The 20,617-nt window shown below is 44.8% G+C and overlaps 1 protein-coding gene across 1 annotated transcript; it reads right to left on the reverse strand.

Annotated features, from left to right (window-relative positions):
• Positions 1 to 4,798: 4,798 nt before the first annotated feature.
• ICOSLG (inducible T cell costimulator ligand) lies at positions 4,799 to 19,469 on the reverse strand. Its single transcript, XM_055702675.1, has 7 exons — positions 19,240 to 19,469; positions 16,069 to 16,109; positions 13,746 to 14,108; positions 12,967 to 13,251; positions 11,249 to 11,425; positions 10,146 to 10,181; positions 4,799 to 7,451 (listed from the first exon to the last, which is right to left on the reverse strand). The coding sequence occupies exons 1-7, from the start codon at positions 19,251 to 19,253 to the stop codon at positions 7,441 to 7,443; spliced, it is 927 nt and encodes a 308-aa protein (XP_055558650.1). The 5' UTR covers positions 19,254 to 19,469; the 3' UTR covers positions 4,799 to 7,440.
• Positions 19,470 to 20,617: the final 1,148 nt, after the last annotated feature.

Consider the following 20,617-nt stretch of genomic DNA (forward strand, 5'->3'; position numbering starts at 1 on the left):
TCCAGTCCAGGGGGCAAAGGAACTCCCATTTCCAGTCTTGATGAAACTTGAGCTTTGCTGAACATAGTACTGCAGCTCCAGCTGCTCTTGCTGGTTTTTATTGTTTGTTTGGGGTTTTTTTTTTCAGAGGGCTTTTGGAGGAATGTTATATTCTGTAAATACTAGCAGTAATTAAAATGCCCATTTTGCTGATGCTAATAGTGGTAAAATTTAGTTCAGCAACAGCTGCTATGCTGTGAGTGTCCAAAGGCCCTTATAGCCCAATACCTTCTCCGCGGCTGTGACCCACATAGGGAGCAGGGTAAGCAAAGACCAGGGAAGCATATAGCAGTACCTCCTCAGATCTCTCCCTGGCCTTCACCTTAGAAAGAAAGTATTGACTTTTAGCTAAGTTTCGTGAGGGGAAGCATAATTTTTCCTAGTGTGAAGGTTCAAGCAGCCTCTCATAACTATGTAATGAAGTTGCTGGTGTTCTGCCAATCTGCAGGGAGCACGATCTCAAGAGGGCAAACAAGTATGTGCTGTCTTGGCAGTAAACAACAACACTAGCTTTGACATGTTGGGGTGTGGGGGCGATAGGATACCAATCTTTCCTCCCTAAAAAGTAAATAGTCTGAACAAAAGCAGTGATGTTGGAATTGTGCTTGCATTCAGTCTGTGGCAGTCCTGCCACTTAGACAAGGAGGTCATTGTGGGAGCTACATGCTTTCTCACTCATCTTGCAAAATCTGACTTGCATTTAGCATGCTGCTTTGTGGCACCTTACCTCTGTCCAAATACACTTTGTATACTGCTTTGTTGCACTTACTTCTGTGCAATTACACTGGCTGCTTGCATGGAGTTTCCAGCTGGCAGAGATATGTTATACAATTAATTATTTCCAGGCTGAGTGCTCTATCCCATCCCAGCATCTGGGTGTGCAATGATTAAGATTATAGCATGCTTTAGAGAACATGTAGTGAGCGATGTATAAGAGCACTGGGCTGTAAAGCCCGACCTTCATGGGAGGGGGTTAGAGTCTGTTTCCAGCCACTTAAAGCAGCAAAATTCTTACCTGGCTTCTGCCTAGGTGCAGAAGTTCAGTGGTTTCCTCCCAGCTGTCTGGAGCAATGCTGCCTAGAGACTAGAACAAAACAAAACTCCTTTCCTCCCCTGTCCTCCAACCCCACCTCAAAGGCTTCTGAAAAGTATGCAGGCAGGGGCACACCTCTGTGCCTGGGGTCCCACACTGCTGTGGGGTGCTCAAGCCTGAGCACCTGTGACCTGGGGATGTCGAAACCAGTTTTAATGCAAAAGCTGGTTCTTACTAGTGGAGTTATTTGTGGAATACCTACTACTACTGTTTCCCAAGACTTGAAGGTACACCGATGCGGTAAATGCACCCACAGAAATTGGTGGATTTCTTTTGCGGAATTTTCTGTTTCTTAGGAGCTGTTTGTTTGACTTGGTTTAGAAATAATTTTCTATCCAGATATGTTGTGACGCAATAGGAATTGCTCAGAAGTGAAGCTAAGATGCATTGTGTGAAGCCTGTCAGCAGTCGCTGCATTGCCAGAAACGCTAACAAAAGGCACTGGGTCACTGTGCGCTTGCCTCATGGGTTTTGTGGCTGATAATTCCAGCCAGGCAGAGGAAATGTTTGTTAGTAGGAGCTCTTCTTAAGGAGCTCTTAAAAAAAAGAAGAGAGAAAAAAAAAAGTTTCCCATGCGGCGCTTCATCTCCAGCGGACTGGCAAATTGTCACTGGGCTGGAGCAGATTAAAAGCTTTTTTTTGTCCTCTTCTTTCTTGTTCCTGCTCTCAGCTGGATCAAATTGTTCCTTGAGAAATACTTTGACAGGCAGCTGCCTGCCTCATGGTAGTAATGAAAAATTCAACTTTAAATATATAAACAAAATAATCTGAAGATAAACAGAACGGATGTGTAGGGTTTGGAGGTTTTGATTTAATTTATTCTTTTGCTTTTTCCTGCTCGAAGGCACTTACTGCTCAAGGCTGAGCTGTGCCCTGGCATGCCAGAACTCCTGGTGGGATGCCTGCCTGCTGAGCAGACACCTGGCACTGTGGCTTGCCCTGGCTGGGGTCCCTGGAGACTCACCTGTCTCCACAGCCACTCCGTCTGCTTCTCCAGTCCTTCAGTTTCTGGGCATGCCCTTCGTGCGCGCTGCTGCCTGGGGTCCGGAGCAGACCTTCCCTGGGGGCTGGCTCCCTGCCTCACCCTGTGTAGGAAGAGTCAATGAATTTCCTCGGTCATTATCTGGCCCAGCCCTCTTGCCTTGTTCAGTAGATCAGGAACCAACACAGGACTGGGTTTTTCTCATGATTCTGATATGAGAATTCAATAATGTGTATCTCAAAGAGGAGAGCAATCCTCTGTGCTGCAGGTAGTGCCAGATAGGCATGGAAATATGAGATGCGTATGGAAAACAAAAGAAAGGGCTTTGAAAGGCCAGGTTTATGATAGACTTCTGGTACTTTGCTGACACAGTGTTTAATGTCACTGGCAGTTTATCAAACTGATCTGAGCTGGCTAATAAGATTTCCAATAAGGTGATAAAGATACTTTTTGTTTGCCTTGTATTGTAAAAATAGCTACTGTGCTTTGGCAATAGCTCAGACATTTTATGTCTTTATCCCTTTAGCTACTGTGACTGCAGTAGTGATGTATTTTAGAAGTTAGGTAAAATAGTAATAGTAAGTCTGACGGATAACAGGATGAATTGAGAGGAATACAATTGCCTCTAGTTCAGCATGATGCTGTGGAAAATAAGTTTGTGCAAGCAAACCTGATTTTGTTTTGAAACTACACTCTCAGCCTCATGAAGGATGATGTGACAGCATAGATCTCCTGGCAGAAGAAATTAAGAAGGAAATGTTAGCAATCACCTTCAGTCCACAATATGGCTGCATTAGTGTTGCTTCTTACTGACACATTCTTAAAAGTTTTCCTGCGTCAACTGAGAGATGTTTTGTCACCTTTTTACTCTTTCCAATTATTTTAAGGGTGGACTTATTTTTGTGTGACAGATATGAAAGTGTAGTCTGGCAGTTTATATGCAATCCTATTCAAAACCAGTAAATGGCTTCTGTTGACTTATGACGTCTACTGGGGTGAATGTGGCAGAGAAGTAGACTTTCCAGTCCAACAAGTGGAAGACGAGAAGAAGGTCTCTGCATGCTGGAGATGTGACTTCAAGCACCGAGTCAGCTACGGCCCTGTGTGACCCTGGGTGTGTGACTTTTGTGTCCAAGTTTTCCAATTATAAAATGGTCCTAAGCAGCACTTCCTGAAATCACAGGAAGACAAATCAGTGTTTTATTGCTAAACAGTTGGGACCTCTTTCAGGCAAGTTGGAAGGTCAGCCTGAGACTCTGTTGATATAAGAGCATCTGTCTGTACATAGAAGTTTTCTGTGCCAGACTAAAATGGGAGGCAGGGTCTTTCTTAACAAAGCACTTCAGTTTGTGGTTAATAGTGAGGTCATGAGTAGTTCCCAAGGGCTTGCATTTTGCAGCATGGGGCATTGGCTTGGATACACTACTTATGCTTGTTAGCAGTGCTGGTAACACATGAACGATTTGAAGCATTTTTTTGTTGTGTTGGTAGGTTATTGTACAGGTTGACATGTTGTCATGTAACTGTGTCTTGAAAGACGAATGAGATGGAGGCTACTGACTGGTCTGTGGCCTGTAATTCCCTGGGCTGCCAGATGCAGGGGCGATCACCTCAAGGAACTTGTGGGTTGCCTTTCCTAATCCTCAGATGGGGACCAGTTTACAGTGATTTCATCCCATGTAATCCAATGAATGTGGTGAAGGTCCTAAAGCTTGCATCACACATAGAAGAAGTCCCAAGAGCCTAACTAACTCCTACAGTGAGTGAGGGGGTCCTCTCCCTGTGGAGTTGGGCTGTACTTAGTTATTCCTTTAGAGGAGTTTCTCTTGCCCTAGAAAAGAGAAAGGTTAGAGAGATTACCCTCATGGGGTAATGTGAACTTTTGTGCATATATGCTATAAATAGGAAAAGGATTCACTTTGCAATTTGGAAAACCAACTAAGAACGTTTATTTGATGCAGTGCAAGGGGCTTTAGAGACAATGTTTGGAGTCAGGGTTGTTGAAGTGGAAAAAGGGAGTGCATTTTTGAGCAAAAGAGAGATTTCAGCTCTCACAGGTGAAAAGATTTAAATAATGAATTTGACTACAGGACGGATGGATTCAGACCAGTAAGTAGCAACACATGCTCTCTCTCGGGGCTTTCCATCTGTGGTTTACCAGCCATGCCACAACTAAAGCCTTTCACTTTTCTGTGAAAGTGAGTCCGTTTCTTAGAGTCTTCCCACAACGCTGCATCAAGTGGTGCTTTCCTGTGCATGTGTTTAAGTTGCTTGAAACATCGTTCATCTGACCTTCTATCTTTAATGAAAGAGAGGGATGCTGGTGTGCAAGTGCAACACCGACCTGGGACTGTGCAATGAGTCCGTTTCAGTTCTGGAAGTGGGAGGGTGCGTTGTACCTTTGCTGTGCTAGGGGTTGTTATGTTGGGTGAGAAAAGGATGTAGCAGCCCAGCGTAAGTGCTGCCTTCAGGCTTTATTTAAGCCTGTACCATGTAGCTTTCATTGAGTTTACTCAAGGTATTTTGTTGTGCAAGCCAAAATCGAGCACAGGTTGTCAAGTCTCTGTGTTGCATTGGTCTCTCCTTGTCTGAGGGCTTTGGAAAGGAGCAGTCATGCGCCCTGAGGGATATGGCTGAAACTAAAACTGTCACTTTGGTTGGGGCAACTTGTCTTTACATGCTGCCAGATTTAGTCAAACATCCAGATGGATTTTATTTAAAATATAAACAGGTATATGATGACAAACTCATTACAAAATTTCTAAGTCCTTTTAATGGTAACAACTGCTATCTAGGATTTTCTTGTCTCCAAAAATAGCTGGAAACCTAAACCAACCGAAACTACGGATTCTGAAAGAGCAGGCTGTTGCATTTAGATGTTATTCTCTAGGTACCATGAAGTAGCCCAGAAGTAAGGAAATCCAACCAGTCTAAATTAGCTTAACGACATATTGCAAAGCAACTGCTAGGTTCAGTTCTTGCATCTCTAAACTGTTACAGCTTCTTGCAGTTGCAGAATATAAAGGTGGAAAACTGTTTTTAGGAAAGGCTTCTGTCAGTTACAGCAGCACCAAAGAGGATGCGCAAAACAGCTTCATGTGATAGATAGCAAGGAAACGTCCACAGGATGACTTACTGAACCACTAGGAAATGGTTACCTTCACATCTGCACAGATGTTCACATTTTTAAGGTGTCTGCATGCTTTCTTCAAGCATGTTCCCTTTAGGGTTCACTGAAGACTAGATATGGACTTAGAAAATAATCTAACATCTAGATTAATGGACATGAGAGAAGACAAAGAAAGGCTGACATTTAAAGTAACTGATGGTACCTTAAGTAATCTTATCCAACAAATGCTGTGAGCTGAATACCCTACCTGAGAGGGTATGTTACAGCTGTAGACTGGAAGGCAACAGAGGACAAAAGAGAAATTAATAAATAAAACAGAGTATTTTTCACAGACATTGAAGATTAGCAAATATGCAATATACTTTTTTGACATTAATAGATACAACACCTTTCTAAAAAACCACAGTTGTACACAGTTAAAATCTAAACAGAAGGCAGGAGCTTAATTATTTTGTTGCAGCTTGGCTGTTTGTTTTTGTTTTTAAAACAGCTTCCCTATCCTGTTCAAACTGGCGAGTAAGCCTAGACTGCAACAAGTGAGAGCTAAACTGCCCCGTCTTTTAAATGCCGTGGAGGCTGAGCCTGTGCAGCCCTCCCACAAGATCCTGGTGTAGCGATGGTGCGCAGGTACCCAACTCAGAGCCTCCTTGAGGGCACTGCAACAAACCCCTAACTGTACTATTGCCCAGTGGTTCTGGAGTCCACATAATGGGACAACAGGACAACAACATTTTTTTTTTTCACTTGATGGATATGAATGCTAATCTTGATATGAAAAATCAATGGCCTGCCTCAGACGCTGGAGAGCCTCCCACACACAGAGCTAGGACAAGTAAGGCTGTAACTTATTCACAAAAATGGTAGAATTTTAGTTTAGCAACTGGTGCAGGAACCAAGTGTCTCCAGGGCTCAGTTTAAACATGGTCTCCGTGCCCCATGACAAGATGGGGAAAATGCCCCACCTAGGCAAGACAGCTAGTATAGATTCCTCCTCCTTCAAAACTTCATACCATCAGCAAAGTTTACTATTTTCAACCAGTTTCTCTTGGCTGGCTCGTGGCTGGAACAGCAAGGCACGTGCACTGGCACAAGGAACTGCACTTGGCTTTCCTGGACATTCACAGACAACACGGTGCTATTGTCTGCACTCTTTCCTGTCTGTCTGTCTTTCCTTCTTTTTTTTGGGGGGTGGATGGTGGGATGGGACACAAGGAGGGGTTCAGTTTAAAAATGTCAGTTTAAAATCCTCCCTGGAAGCCACAGGGGAGTGCTTAAATAAAGACCAGCTGAACTGAGCAGAGCTCAACCACAGGTTTTGTTCCATCCTGAAAAGGGTAAGTCCAGGTAACATTAACATAGCAGAGAGCACTATTTTTAATCGGTCAGGTTTCTACAGCCTGCTCTTTCACACAGTACGTACCAGCTTCTGTCAAAAGTGGAAGTCCCCTTTTTGGTGGAATATTTGGTAAAAAACAAAATGCTGATATCAAGTGCATTTAAAGAACACACATTCCCTTACATTAACACATTCAGTGTTTAACCCTGTCAGAGCAACACCCACTTTTGGAGGACTGGGTCAAAACATTCTACCTAATTCTGTACACAGTAACACACAGCTGGTGAAACCAGACAATAAAAGGATGTGCTGTAGAGAGAAAAAGGTGGAAAAGATCACAAATCTCACTTTGTAGAGAGCCCTTCAGTTTTCTTTCTTTTTTTTTGTTTTTTAGCTGCCTTTCTTCATATTCAGTAGTCATTGTCAGTGTAAAGAGACACAGCAAGAACTTTGCACATTCCTGAAATGCAGTTGCTTCTGCTACTAAAAAGGTCCTCAAAAGTGATGAGGAGAGACTGGGCACTCACCACCTGTCAGTGGTCTGGCACAGAGAAGCTAAGTCCCAGGCTTGCTGCCTTCTCCAGTGCAGGAGCTCAGCACACTGACAGAATATCAGAGGACTGTCCAAAGTGGTTAGCTGGTGCGGTGACACAATTGTTGTGTGGACACAGCCAGTGGCTGGAACAGAAATCCAGTGCATTTTGTTTTCTCTTCTGTTGGAGAAGCTTTTTTTGCCATCTCTCTTCGCACGCTCTGCAGAAATATGTCACTTGTATTACAAGCGATGCTGCCACTGAGATAGGGGTTGATGCTTCTCTTGACACATCTCCAGCTGCCCAAATTGTTACCAGACTTCCCATTTAGACAGGTGCTGTAAAAACAAACAAACTTCTTTTTAGAAAAAAATAGAAAAAAATCCCCCAGAAGTAATCATGTCCTAGAGTTGTTTTTACTATGTAACCAGTGGAACAAGCTCCAAGATGTATTAATGCTGCTGAGACAGGATCACCTGGGGTCAAGCCCTGCCTCTGCCTAGATACCTGAGACACTGAGGTCCCTCTGCCCTTGTGCCACAGATCGAAAATGCCTCTCTTTGTGCAAATGCAAAAAAGTGCTCTCCTGCTAACGTCCCCCTCCCTTGTGAAGGGATGTCAATGTCACCTTTGGTTTGTTTTAGACTACTTCAGTGAAGGGATCCCTCCAGAGAGCAATTCAGAATTGCTCCAGCTCTGAATTTCTCCTCACTGGAGCATCCTGCCCACTGACTGTAATCTCTGTCTGGAAAGACTAACCCCACCAGGACGAAGTTACTCTTCTTTGCAACTTGCCTTCCTCTCAGTTTCCAGAACTTTTTTCTTTGTAACAGCAAAGCTAGTCTCAGTAGGCTCTTTTTGGTTTGCAGTATTCAGGTTTTCCACCCCCTGTAGAACAATTTGACCTTCCTCGTAAAGTGAAACCACTAGAAGCAGAAATGTATTTACATCATTTTTGAAAAGCAAAATGCTGTGGCTGTGTCCCCATGGGTGCACCTCCAGTGTCTCACTCCCCACCTACCACACACAACTTGCTTGAAAATATCAAACAATGACTGAATTAGGCTAGAATTTCTCCAAAAGCCCATCTTTTGCCCTAAGGTAGTACCAGCTATTTCTAAATAATTTCTGACTGATGCTGGTGTCCTCTTTCATTAAGAAAAAACAGAACAGCAACCATAGAGAGACTGATGGGAGACTTGGCAGCCTGCACAAACCCTCTGTGTCAGCGCTCAACTCCCATTACCCTCAGAAAGGCATTTCTTCCTAACATCTAACTTAAATCTCCTTTGCTTAAGCCTGTTGTGCCTTAAGTGCTGTGTCTGCTGGGTTAGGACAATAACTAATTTGTCCCATCTTCTTTAAGGACTCTTATGAATTCCTTGTCTTCTCCAGCCTAAACAAACAACCAGTTTCATCAGAGATCACATTCCTTAGATCATTCCTATTTCCCTGGTGTTGGTCCAAGTTGCCCTCAAATTGGGACATCCGAAGGCCACTGCCTTCCACAGCTTACATGGCTCTCTTGGCAGAAAACAGCCCTCAGATGTGGGACAGTTTCCAATAGCAGCAAACCACCAAAGCTGCTGTCCCACCTCCTCTTCCACAAACGCTGCGGAGACATGACAAAGCACAGATAGTGTCTGGAAGGCTAGTGTCTTTGTTTTGTTGTTAATGAACAAACCACACTACAGCAGTTTTCAACATAAGATAAATATTTACTCATATTTATGTTAAAGAAGTTTTTCTACTTATGAGCTAAGTCCCAGGACCTAATCAAATGGGAGCTGGTATAAGTAAGGCTGAGGAAGAAAAACCTGACCTTAAACGAACGGCTTGTGTTACGTTAATGCAGCTCACAGGAACTGGAAAAGGAAAATGTCCTTTAAGGAGAAATTCCATCCTCCTTTCTACATTATGCTCTACAGGAAACAGTGTAATGTTTGTTGATGTTTAGCAAACACAAATGTTGGGGATCAGGCTGGGGTTACGTGATGGGTCTGGAAAAAAACTGACCATTAACCCAGTTTGCATGACCACCAAAGAAGTTCCAGATATTGTTTTTAAATTTAAGGGCTAATTTGCTTCTGCTTGATTTGCTTGATTATACGAATTGGGTACATGCACAGCATCTGCTATGGCAAACTGCTTTAACTATTACAGTTTTGGTGAAAACACAGTATTTTCTGCCTGTTCTGCAGAGACACCCAGGCAACAGTTATTTGCTTCAGTAGAAACTATCAAGTAAGATATAAAATAGGCAGATAATTCATCCTCTCTGTACTCTTGCAAGTCCCCTGTGCTGAGTTTGTTTTTCCAAATTTGTCTTGGATTTTTTGCCCCATTTTTATTTTTCCCCCACTATAAATGAAAAATGAATTTGTGAACTAGCTGGCCTGCAATACTGCATTCTTGCTTATAAAAAGTATGAACATGTTGAAGGTCTGAACTGCATTTTTTTTCCCTAGGAAAGGAGACCACTTAATATATACTTCTTTTTAATTGGGTGTATATAGGCTCAGGTTCATAAATATGAAGCAAATGATGTTCCTGCATTCCAGCTAAAGATCTCCTAGGAAGCAGTGCTTAAAAAGGCAGGAAACAACCACTTGGTGATAGGCACTGATATAATATGAAGTGATAAATGGTCTGTGTTGTTCAGACTTGAAAATCAGCATTTAAAACAGATTTTCCAAGTTTGGCTCTGTCTTGAGGACAACAGGAGCTTCAGTGTAGCTGTACAACAGGAGAGGAGGGTGGCTTCAGCCTGTGTGTGTCCCCTGTTGATTAGTTATGTCCTTTAGCCTGAACTGTGGAAGGAACTTCTGGGAATCAAACCCCTCAGGCTGCCTTTTGCAACACTTGGAGAGCTCAGGGAAAGGGCTGACAGAAGTAAGGCTATGGCTTTACGTGCTTGAGTTTGCAACATGCAGCAAGTATAATCCAAAGGCTTTGTGCTGGACCTGAGTATTGCAGCTATGAAGTTAAGTCACTCTTGAGTCAAATGCAGTAATCCATATTTTAATACTTACAGTTGAGTCCTCCTTTGTCTTCATTTGTTTGGACATCTGTTGAAACAAATGCACTGTTTTAAGCATATAGCATAGGTAACTATAGTCTTTAACCAGACAGGATTAATAACATTCAGCAGAGTTGAGGGTTCAATGTGTTAAATGCTCTTTGGACAGCAAAATGCAGTACATACTCTATTTGCTTACAACTTAGGTCACCATTCCAGCAAGGATAGATTTTGGGCTTGGATCAACAGCCCTGCTCCATGTTTTTGGACAGAGTCCTGCACCACTCTTGAGTTGTTTCTGAAGGGAGGACACGGCTCCTAGCACAGCTGCTGCACATGCCGGGCAAGATCACTACCCTGCTTTCTCCTGATATGTTCTGATGCACCTGGGCTGGCTATAGATATGACGAAGAGGGCATGGATTGAGAGCGTGAAAAGTGTGGTTGCCCCCGCTGCCTTTCCGTATATGTTAGCTCTTGTGCACCTGCAAAGTGGCTTACAGTAGGTACTCAGATGTATCACCACATTCAGTCTGGTTCACAGGATGTCTTTTAGAGCCACCTTTTCTACTGTCATGCCAAGCACTGAAGAGTTCTGCACGTGGTCAAATACAGCAATACAAGGATACACATGTATAACATGGAGTGACAGTGAGACATGTTTTATTTCTAACTCATAGAAAGCTGCTTGATGCCAGGGATGTTGATCCCTTAGTTATCTGGCCAGTGACTATAACGTTCTCAGGACTGATTTATTCTCTGATTTCTGCTTTGGATTCTGCTAAGCATAGCAAGGTACTGACTCCAGTCCTGTTCCATGGAAGACCATCGCCTGCATCTGTCCAGAAACTGCCTGCAGGGATCGCAGCTGAGAAACTATGGCCTGAACAGGTACAAAGTCAGAGTTACTCCTGCATCCAGCAGTTAACTTCTGTGAGGCTCAGACACAATAGCAGAAAACCATAAAGAATAACATGTTCTGGGGCACTACATGTCCTCTCCAGGGCACCCCAGGTTTTTGATAACAGCACGATTTCCTGCTGTTTTGTGCAGGCAGCTTACTCGTACCTTCTAGCAACGAACTAGGTTTGGTCATGCAAATGAAAGACCTCATTACCTGTGTAGGACAGTAGCTTAAAGGACCTCCGTCTCCACAGCCAGCAGGTTAAACCAACTAGAAGACCTATTCCAATGACGATGGAAATGATGCAAGCTGCTTGAGCACCTCGTCCATTTTTTTCCAGGGTTTTGTGACTTTCTGTGCTAGAGCCATTGCTTTGCATCTGCTGTGTGTCTAGAATGAAATAGAAAAAGGGCGTAGTAAAGTGTAAATTTTCACATTTCATGCCAGGCAAATATTTGACCATATTTTACATGCACAAAGAACATTCTGAAGGACTAAATACTTGCTCTACTCATATCACTGTAACGCTGGTGGTATTTCTTCTGAGTCAGGCACATCTCCAGCTTACACTGTCTAATAATACAATGCCAGCTTACTCCTCCCTGTCATCATACTGCACATATCCCTCTTTCACAGCCTTGCGAGACTCTATGTTTGAGCTTGTATCTAGACTAAGTTGAAAATAAATCTATACAGTATGTATAATGTAAATCTGATAGTATTCAGAAAACTGGGTGAAAACCTGTTTCTCTGGAGTTACTGATGAATTTCCACCAATTGCTGCAAACTGAAGCTTTCAAATCACATCTCTATTTCAAGTGTGGTAGGCTTTTAGAAACCAACAAAAAATAGTAAGATGAAGGTCTTTTTTCCCCCAGAATACAATAAGACAGAAAAGCCATTAGGAAACCAATGACAAAGTTACTTAGTTTTCCTTTAATTTGGGATGGCAGCAAGGGTATGCTATCATATAAACACTTTACTGTGCAACTTTTGATTGTGCACACAATTTTTGTTCCTGGAAGCAGTTTACATCCTTTGGCTATGTTTGTGGGATCACTGCCATTAAGTCCAGAGTGTGAGTCCTTGGCATGTTCAGGTAAACTGTGGCTATCCAGCTAGTTACGCAAACAATCAAACCTCCTTGTACCAGGGTGCAGAAACCTACAAGAGAAAGGTGTGGCAGAAGGCAGGACCAGGAAGAGCAATGAAATGGAACAGTCTCCTCCAGGTAAGCTCTGCTACTCCAGATAGCTTCTCTACACAGCTTTTTTTGAAATAACGAAATCCACTGTTGGTACTATAGGTATAACTTTCTTTATAGATTTTTTTTTTTAACATCTCTCTGTTTTTGTGAACAGTTGAGTAGCTAAATACTTGTTTTTACTATTGATCACTCATCAGCAATAAATAACGTATTATACTTCTGCTGTCAGGTGATTTGTTCTATTTGGGCTAATGTTAGCCATTTGCTACAGGTCTACTTTAAATAGCACACTGTATTAAACTCAGTTTGGAGACTGAAAACAGAGCTTTGAAACTAGGCAGAGTAAAAAGCAAACGAGTGCTGTAAAGTAGTTGGCTAGGGATTCAGGAATCACGGATTTGCTGTGCCCTCTGAAAAATAACCTGACTCCCCAAGTCATCACGTTCCTGAGGAACCAAAGGGTAAAGCCCAGTCACTGTCTTGGCTGCAAAAGCTTCTCAGGGCCATTGTCATAACACACTTGATGGGGTGTTCAATGTGGGAGAAGTAAACATAAAGTCCATGGCTAAGCATAACTAGCTTGAAACAAAACCTGAGCCCTTCTCAGTATTTTTTCAAACTAATTTTGAATTAATGAGTACCCCTCGTTAGCGCGTATCTACAGAGACGCACTGCTTGATATTCCTGCTATCTAGAAAACATGAAGTAGCATGAAGGGACTTACAGTTGGCTGACAGATTTTCCCGCAGTATTTTATTTTCTATGGAGCACTCTATTTGCATGTTAGAAGTGGCTTTAACCTTCAGCGTGCTAAAAACACTGTAAGTGCCATCGGCATGGGGTATGATCTTTAGCTCTGATGGAAGCAGGTGGCTGTTATCTGTTTTGTTTATCCAATATACATTGGGCTCTGGGTATCCATTGCCAGACTTGCAGCTGAAAGTCACCTCCTCTCCAGTGCTGTCACTGTTTCTTATCGGTCCGCTGAGTATTGGTTGGCTATAACTAGCTGGACAGCAAGAGAAAAAGAAGTAGTCATTGATATGTTGAAATGTATTGAAAAGACAAAATTTTGGTGTAGGTTCTGAAGCAGAAGTTCTGGGTTTCACATGACCCTTATGACCTGAGAGGGAAACACCTGCAGGTTTGGTATATAAGCCAGAGAACTGAGAAAATTACTGGAAGGGCAGAAAGCTGAAGACAAACCCAAAGGAAGAAAGCAAATTCTTAAGCTGCTGTCACCCAGTCATGTGCAAAAGCCCTTATACTAAGGAAAACCAAGATGAAAAAAACACCCCACGCTGGATAAACAGCTGCTACAGGTATTCTTCCAGTTTTAGATTCCCTGTCTGTAACACTTAAATTAAGCAGACTTCATTTCAGAATAGGGCTGAAATATGTTCTAAAGGTAAGGGTATGCTTATATCTAATATTGAAATGGATGGACTTGGAGAGCTGGAATGAGGATGTGGGCAAATATGTGCAAGTGATACAAGTTCTTACCTGCCAAACTGAGAACCACTTTCGCCTGGTGAATCACTCTGGTATATTCAGTTTTCTGCAGTACTACACATTTGTATGTACGTTCATCACTCTGGCTGACATTTAGTAATAGCAGAGAAAAATCGCCGTTTTCCAATCCATCCCAGAATAACTGAGTCCTGTTTTTAAAGTGAATACACTGTTCACTTTCATTGTCTTGACCAGAGATCAGTGCATGAACAACTGAACACTCTTCTTGATCATCAGCTATTTGCCAATATACCCGTAGATTTTTTAAGTGCAGTTCTCTTCCTCGATAAATGCAACTCAGTGTAGCATTGTCTCCAAGTTTACTGACTATGATCGTCTCCTCCAGTGCAATAACTGCAAGATTAAAATAGAGAAAAAAGGGAGGTTATGTGGGGAAAATGTCATTATTTTCAAGTACATTCTACCTCATGTGGACTCCAGTATTAGTATTCATAAGATGCAGGTAAGCACGCTCACTTCATAGGCATGCCTACCTCCTGACTTGCCAGTGGCTAATTCCCTCCATGTCTGTTGTTTGTTTATTTTCCAAAGGGATCTTTTTCACTATAAAGCCTTCTGATTATTTCTTTTTCCAAGGGCCAACTGGTCAAAGCATTCCCAGACCCAGGGATACCTGCATGTTTGACTTTGCCCACTGACTGGGACTGACTGTAGGCACATATTCAAGTCCTAATGCTTTAATAATCACTTTTATTTTTATTTGGAAAAATGCCAGATAACACCAGGTAAATCACAAGAAGTGGAAACACCGATAAGAAAAAGAGTGCTACCATTATTGTGAGATTCCCCCAAATTTGAAAGGGGAGTAAATAGTGGTTCTCGAAGTGGGCATGTCATAGCAATCACATTTTATTGCCACCATTGGTGTCACCCTCTCAACAAATATACCTAGCTGGCAAACCAGCGTGCCCAGGTACCTCCATTAATTAAACATTTACAACTTCTCACAGCCACTTTAAGTAGGCCAGTACAGTGTCTGGCTTTCAGGGCACTTTTCCTGGTCTCCAGACATGAGAACAGCAGCCTATCCTCCTGGCGAGCAAGATAGAAGGCATGAGCAGGCTGCAAAGGGATGCAGAAAGCGCAGGTCAGCAAGTCTGAAAGGGCCAGGGCAGCTCTGACTGCAGCCTCCCTGCAGATGAGGATGCACCACCTCTCCTCCACCCCAGCAGCTGAAACCTCTCTGGTGCAACTGGTTACTGAGACCAAAGCAGTGTGCACATTGTAAATGTTGGGCTGGGGGGTGAGAGGGCGTCGGGCATGGGGTTGGATGGGATTGATTACAGCTGGGGGAAGGGATTATGTGGGTGGGTGAATTAGGGAAAAAAAGATGACAGGAGTGAGGGTTTGGAAATCTGGCAACAGTGCATGGTGAGGTGGGAGGGAGGCTCCAATGTCCAAGGGGAACATGTCTTTGTGTTGGTGTGCTGGAATGAGAAATAGTTTATCTACATGTCTGAGTTGCGCACCCTGGCTTAAAAACACCACTGAAGCAAATGAAGTACTTGCAAAAAGGAAGGCAATATGCTCTCCAGACCCTTATCCTCTGCTGGGTGAGACAAGAAGTAATGGGCTTGAACCGCAACAAGGGTGATGCAGCCTAGATTTTGGGAAAGCCCTTGTAGCAGCAGGGAAATTGATGCCCTGGGAAGACAGGGGCACCTCCATCACTGGTATTCTTGAGGAACAGGCCAGCCGGCATCTATTAAGGCTTTATCTGTACAGTTTGTCCTGATTTTGGGGCCAGGAAGTTTCCTTGGTGACTTTGTTGAGGTCCTTCTCAGTGATTGAGTAAGAACAAGAGAGAGCTCTGAAAATGCTTAACTATCACCTAGCGATATCATTTACTTTACCTTTGTTTTGAAAGGCATTTTTTGAACTGTAGTAAAAGACTTGCTAATGCTGGGTACTCGATACCGTGATGTATAATTCTAGTTCTAATATGAGTATGGACTTTATCCAGGCATGTTAGATCTGCTTATCAACAGCCCTTATTACCACACTTCTAAGGCCTTTTGTTGGCAGGCATAAATATGCAGGGATGTCTGCGAAGCAAGCAGAGCAATCTGAGCAAGAACATCTGTAAGTTCCCTTGCTATTCTCCGTACGGAAACTGGTAGATACTTCTTTCCTTGATGCATGTCAGAGAAAGATTTCACACTGAGGAATTCTTAAGTGTCTTGCTGAAAACACATAGATGTTTATATGGTATATATTACAACTACTTTGTGTATTTAGTCAAAAATATTGAAAAGAGTGCAGCTCATTTTGAGATGAAGCGTTCTGAACTTACCAGGTCTCAGGATATGGAGGAGCAGTAACAGAAATCCGTAGCTAAAACAAAAAGCAAACAAGAGTGTTACATGTTTGACTTTAGTGTCTCTGTTGTTTAAATAAGCAATAAACCTAATATTGATTGATTTAGTATAGTAGCAGAAGTAGGTAAATTAGGTGCTACTACTATGTAATGTCCTATTCAGTATTTGCATTTTTGACAGCTGCAAAACTTCTGCTCAAATGACATAACTCTGTGGGTGGGTGGCCAAGGCCACGAATAGCAGTGAGATGCACTAATACTGGAATCGGAGCAGAGGGCATGAAGCTGGTGTTGTGCCTGTCTTTCTTGTGAAAAACAAACCGTATAGACTTACTGGATATATAGGCCCTGAGGGCTACTTGTATCACTGGGAAGGGGAGTGGCTGCACAGGTCTAAATCCAGGTCAAAAGCCCTGCATCCTACCGTTTTGCTGAAACTCAGTGGTTACAGTTTTATCTGGTTAGGAGACACCAAGCAGCTGACCACGCTGACCACCAGTTTGTGCACTCGGTAAAAATGCGTAAACAGGAAACGTGCTGATAGCAGGGAGCTGTACAAAGGTTTTGCTGTAAAGAATTCCGCATGTTGGATTACTCCAGAGGGGCATATTTATGCAGGAGTTTCCCAAGGAAGTTACACCTGCTGGATGCTATAGGAAAAGCCAGTTTAACCTATTTATAAAGTCCAGGCAATTTACCTCTCATCTCCTAGCACTTTACAAAAGATAAATGTGCAGCACTTTCCTAAGAGTTACTTTAAAATAGCCTTTCACCACCACGCCTAGCTATACATTGTGCTCTCCTTCCTCCAAGCCACTGTGGGAAGGGAAAGGAAAGGAAGATGCTGGGAAAGTTTTGGAATGAGAGCTGTGCGGCTGCAGTTGCCCACTTTGATATTGCTGCAGGTGCAATAAGGCTGGACAGAGGGGCACGAGCATCCCCAGTGGCCCCAGCTCACTTTTGCAAGCAAGACTGAGGCCACAGTACTCTGGTGCCCTTCCCCAGTTGTTCTCAACCATCAGCCAGGTCCAACACTGAGCCAAGGGCTGAGACAATGGGCAGACCTGCCCACAGCAGCCCATGTCCACCCAGGAGCAAGCTCCAAGGTCTCCCACCTAGACTGTTTGCTGCCTTCCCTCCAAACCAGCTCTGCCCTGCCTGACCCTCCTCCCTCCAAGCCCCAACCTAAGCTCACTCCCCCAGCAGCCATTTCTCACCTTGCTTTTCCCATCAGCTGTACTTTAAAACATCCCCTCTCTCTTCCAGGCCTCCTGCCCTTTCCCCACAGTTCCCACCCTTTTGTCCAGCTGAGCATCAGGACTCGTCCACCACTTCCCAGGCACAGCATCACTTCTGCCCAGCTTTACTCCCAACAGCTGTCTGGGCAGAACTTGGGTCTCCCACCTGCCCCCAAGAAAATTACGATCTTCCCAAATACATTTGGCTTCCCATAGAGAAAGCAGAGGACATTCCTGACACAAAATCTACCTCCACTTGAAGCCCCGTCTCCAGAGAACAAGATTGAGAAAGTTTAGGGAAGAGTCAGTCTGTACTGTATTACTTTTACATGAAGAAAACACTTTATTTTCCTTTTCTGTGTCCTTTGAAATGGTTTCATAGATGAGGTTTCAAAAGTTTAAGTGGAAGCTCAGAACATTTCTGCTCGAAAACTTACTTCAGGGCTGACTGCAGATTTTCTAAAGTAAGTGTACCCGGACACTCCAGGGAAGTGGCTCGGCTCTGCTCTCTCACTGGCAGTGACTTTTGTTGGCTTTTGCACATTGTCTTGTCTTTCTGTTGGTTTTTTATACTGTGCAGGAGCCATTGCTTTTGTGCCAAGCTTGTAGAGGTCTGTCTTGACAAGCTCACCTTCATGTAGTTCTTAATCTTTCTTAATCCTGTGGCTGTGGGTTTGATTTCTTCCCGCCCAAGTTAGATACTATGGCTATAGCAAGTAATTTGAATTAAATGGAGAACTTCAATCAACTGATCTTTATGGGACGTTTTAGGGAATTTCCCTATGGCAGGCATTCGCTGTTGCCAACAAATATTTAGACAGTCAGCCAGAACTGATTCTCTAAAGTATGTACACAAAGCAGGTCTTGATTTCTTATTTTAATAAATGATGTCACAGTCAAGGTTGGACAGATCTAGAGATAATCATCCTCTTAACTTAGAGGAGGTTGCAGCTGTGGTAATGTGGGGGCACTGCCAATGCACCATGTCCCCCTGGAACAGCTTTAATGCCAAGCTCCTGTTGAAAAAAGGGAGAAACGCTTTTGCCCCAAATCTGCACTCAGCCCCTGTGCCTATCATGCTAGCAGTGAGCGCCACTAAGTGCAGGTGTAGCTGCCTTAGTTTATTAGTTCTCCCTGTGTCCCTTTTATTTTTTAATAAAAAATGATTTTTTTTTCTTTTTCAATTCTTTCCCAACCTTCCCATTCTATACATTTTCTAAAATGCCCTGTGAAACCAGAGAAAGTTGCATTTCTTCTTTCATACATTCTTATTTAGTGAGATTACTGTTTGTACCAGCACCTCAACTTTTTCATGCAGTATTTATTTAGAATCAAGGGATGCTGCTGTTCTGGAGCAAACTAGCCAGAGAAAAGACATCCCGACGCTTGCAGTAACAACTTCGGGGCTTTTTCTCCACTGTTAAGATTTGTTTTATCCCCTGACCTTGCAGCGATATCGCTCTTCTTGCACCTAAACAAGTTATCCGTGAAGCTTTTCTAACGCCTACTGCAAGGCAGCACTAATCCGGACAATAAACGGGGTGGGCCTGCTTGCCTTCTCGCATCTTTGGGCAAAAAGGCTCCTGAAAACACCAGCTAATTGCCCGCAGCCTTCGCTGGCGGAGCACGGGCAGGCGGGGCCCCGCCGGCGCTGAGCGGCCGCGCCGGGTCGCTCCCCGGCCGAACCCCCCGCGGTACGGGCGCCCACGGGAGCTGCCGCCGGCCACCTCCACCGCTGTCCCGGGTGCGGGAGGGGACCCCGTGCGGCCCCTCGTCCCCGTCTCCATGTAGGAAGCCCACCCCCGCCAGAACAACTTCTGCCCGCTGCGTTGCAATGACACTCGGGGTTTGCTAAGGGGTGGGGGGCAGTGGCGCGCCACGCAGCCCCGAGCCAGCGGCCCCCACTCACCCTCGCGGCTCCATCGCAGCGGCGGGGGAGGGGGTGGCTGCCGGGCCGAGCCGAACCGAGCCGTGCAGTGCTGTGCCGTGCCGTGCAGTGCCGAGCCGTGCTGTGCCGTGCCGTGCCGTGCCGTGCAGTGCCGAGCTGAGCCGATCTGACAGCCGCCCGGTTCAGGCCGTTCCCCTTTTCCCTCCCACGCCGCCCGCCGGGGATTTCCGCCTTCCGTGCGCGGCCAGCCCCGCCACCGGGCACCGTGCAGACGGGGCGCCCCGCCACCCGGCCCCAGCCCCGCTTCGGCCCCGCGCCCCGGCGCTATGCTCCGAGAGAGCCCTGCCGCGGCCTGCGGGGGTCCCAGAACCCGCCCATCCCCGCTGACCCTTCCCACAGCCCCGCCGGGGGCAGCCGGCAGCGCTCCCCCCCGCCCCCCCAAGCCGTGCCCCCGCCGGGAGGCTGCCGGCGCCGCTCAGGCGGGGCGCCCCTCACCGCAGGCTCTGGGCGCTGCTGGGTACCTGGGGAGTCAGTGCGAGGCACCGGCTTTTGCGGTGGTGCCGGGGGCAGCAGCACCTTGTTGGCCCTGCGAGGCCCTGCTTGGGGTCTGCGCGGATGGGCAGGGGTCTGTGCAAAGCCAGCCAGGAAACCGGGGGCTCTGCTTCTGGAGGAGTGTTGCAAAAAGACATTGGGTTTGCAATTGCATAATATAGTAAAAAACCCTAAATGTGATTCCATATGTGCACGACCACACCTGAAGACGTAGGAGACAAAGGTTCTGACAGAGCTGCGTTGGTGAGGGGTGTTGTAGCAGTAGCTGGCTACTTGAAAGCTGTGGTTCGTGCTCACCGGCAGCTTTGTTACTGGTTCCCCGTCAGTGGCTGTGTTTGGTTTGTTCACTGTCAGGCACCTCAATCCAGCTGGGATTCCTTTGCCAGCATGAACATTGCCAGCACGGAGAGCACCATAAAGCCGTCACTGCCACGCTGCAGTGACAGTCATTAAAAAACGATTGATACGTTAATGTTTTATTTGGTCTTAGTTCTGAGTCACCCTGGGAATGCCAATTTGTCCATGATGAATAAGAAACTCCAGGGTTGTGCAAGACCTGCAAGTCCCGATGGTATTTCCACTGCCAGGCAGCGGGCTCTCGTTTTGGAGTCTTAAAACCAATGTTACTTCAGCCTCTCTGTGTATTGCTGATACATGGCTGCAAATCAGCAGTTTGGGAGGGCAGACTTAAATTTACACTAAACTTCAAGGAAGATAAACATTCCTGTGGAATTACAGTTGAATCAGAACATGTTGGCAGCAGCCGAGTCACATCTTTCACTGAAATACTTCCTGATGGAATATCCTAGTTTGGGGACTACTCGTTCGCTATTTCAGGTGCTGTTTT

The sequence above is a fragment of the Falco cherrug genome, chromosome 2 (genome assembly GCF_023634085.1).
Source record: "Falco cherrug isolate bFalChe1 chromosome 2, bFalChe1.pri, whole genome shotgun sequence".
Lineage (NCBI taxonomy): Eukaryota > Metazoa > Chordata > Aves > Falconiformes > Falconidae > Falco > Falco cherrug.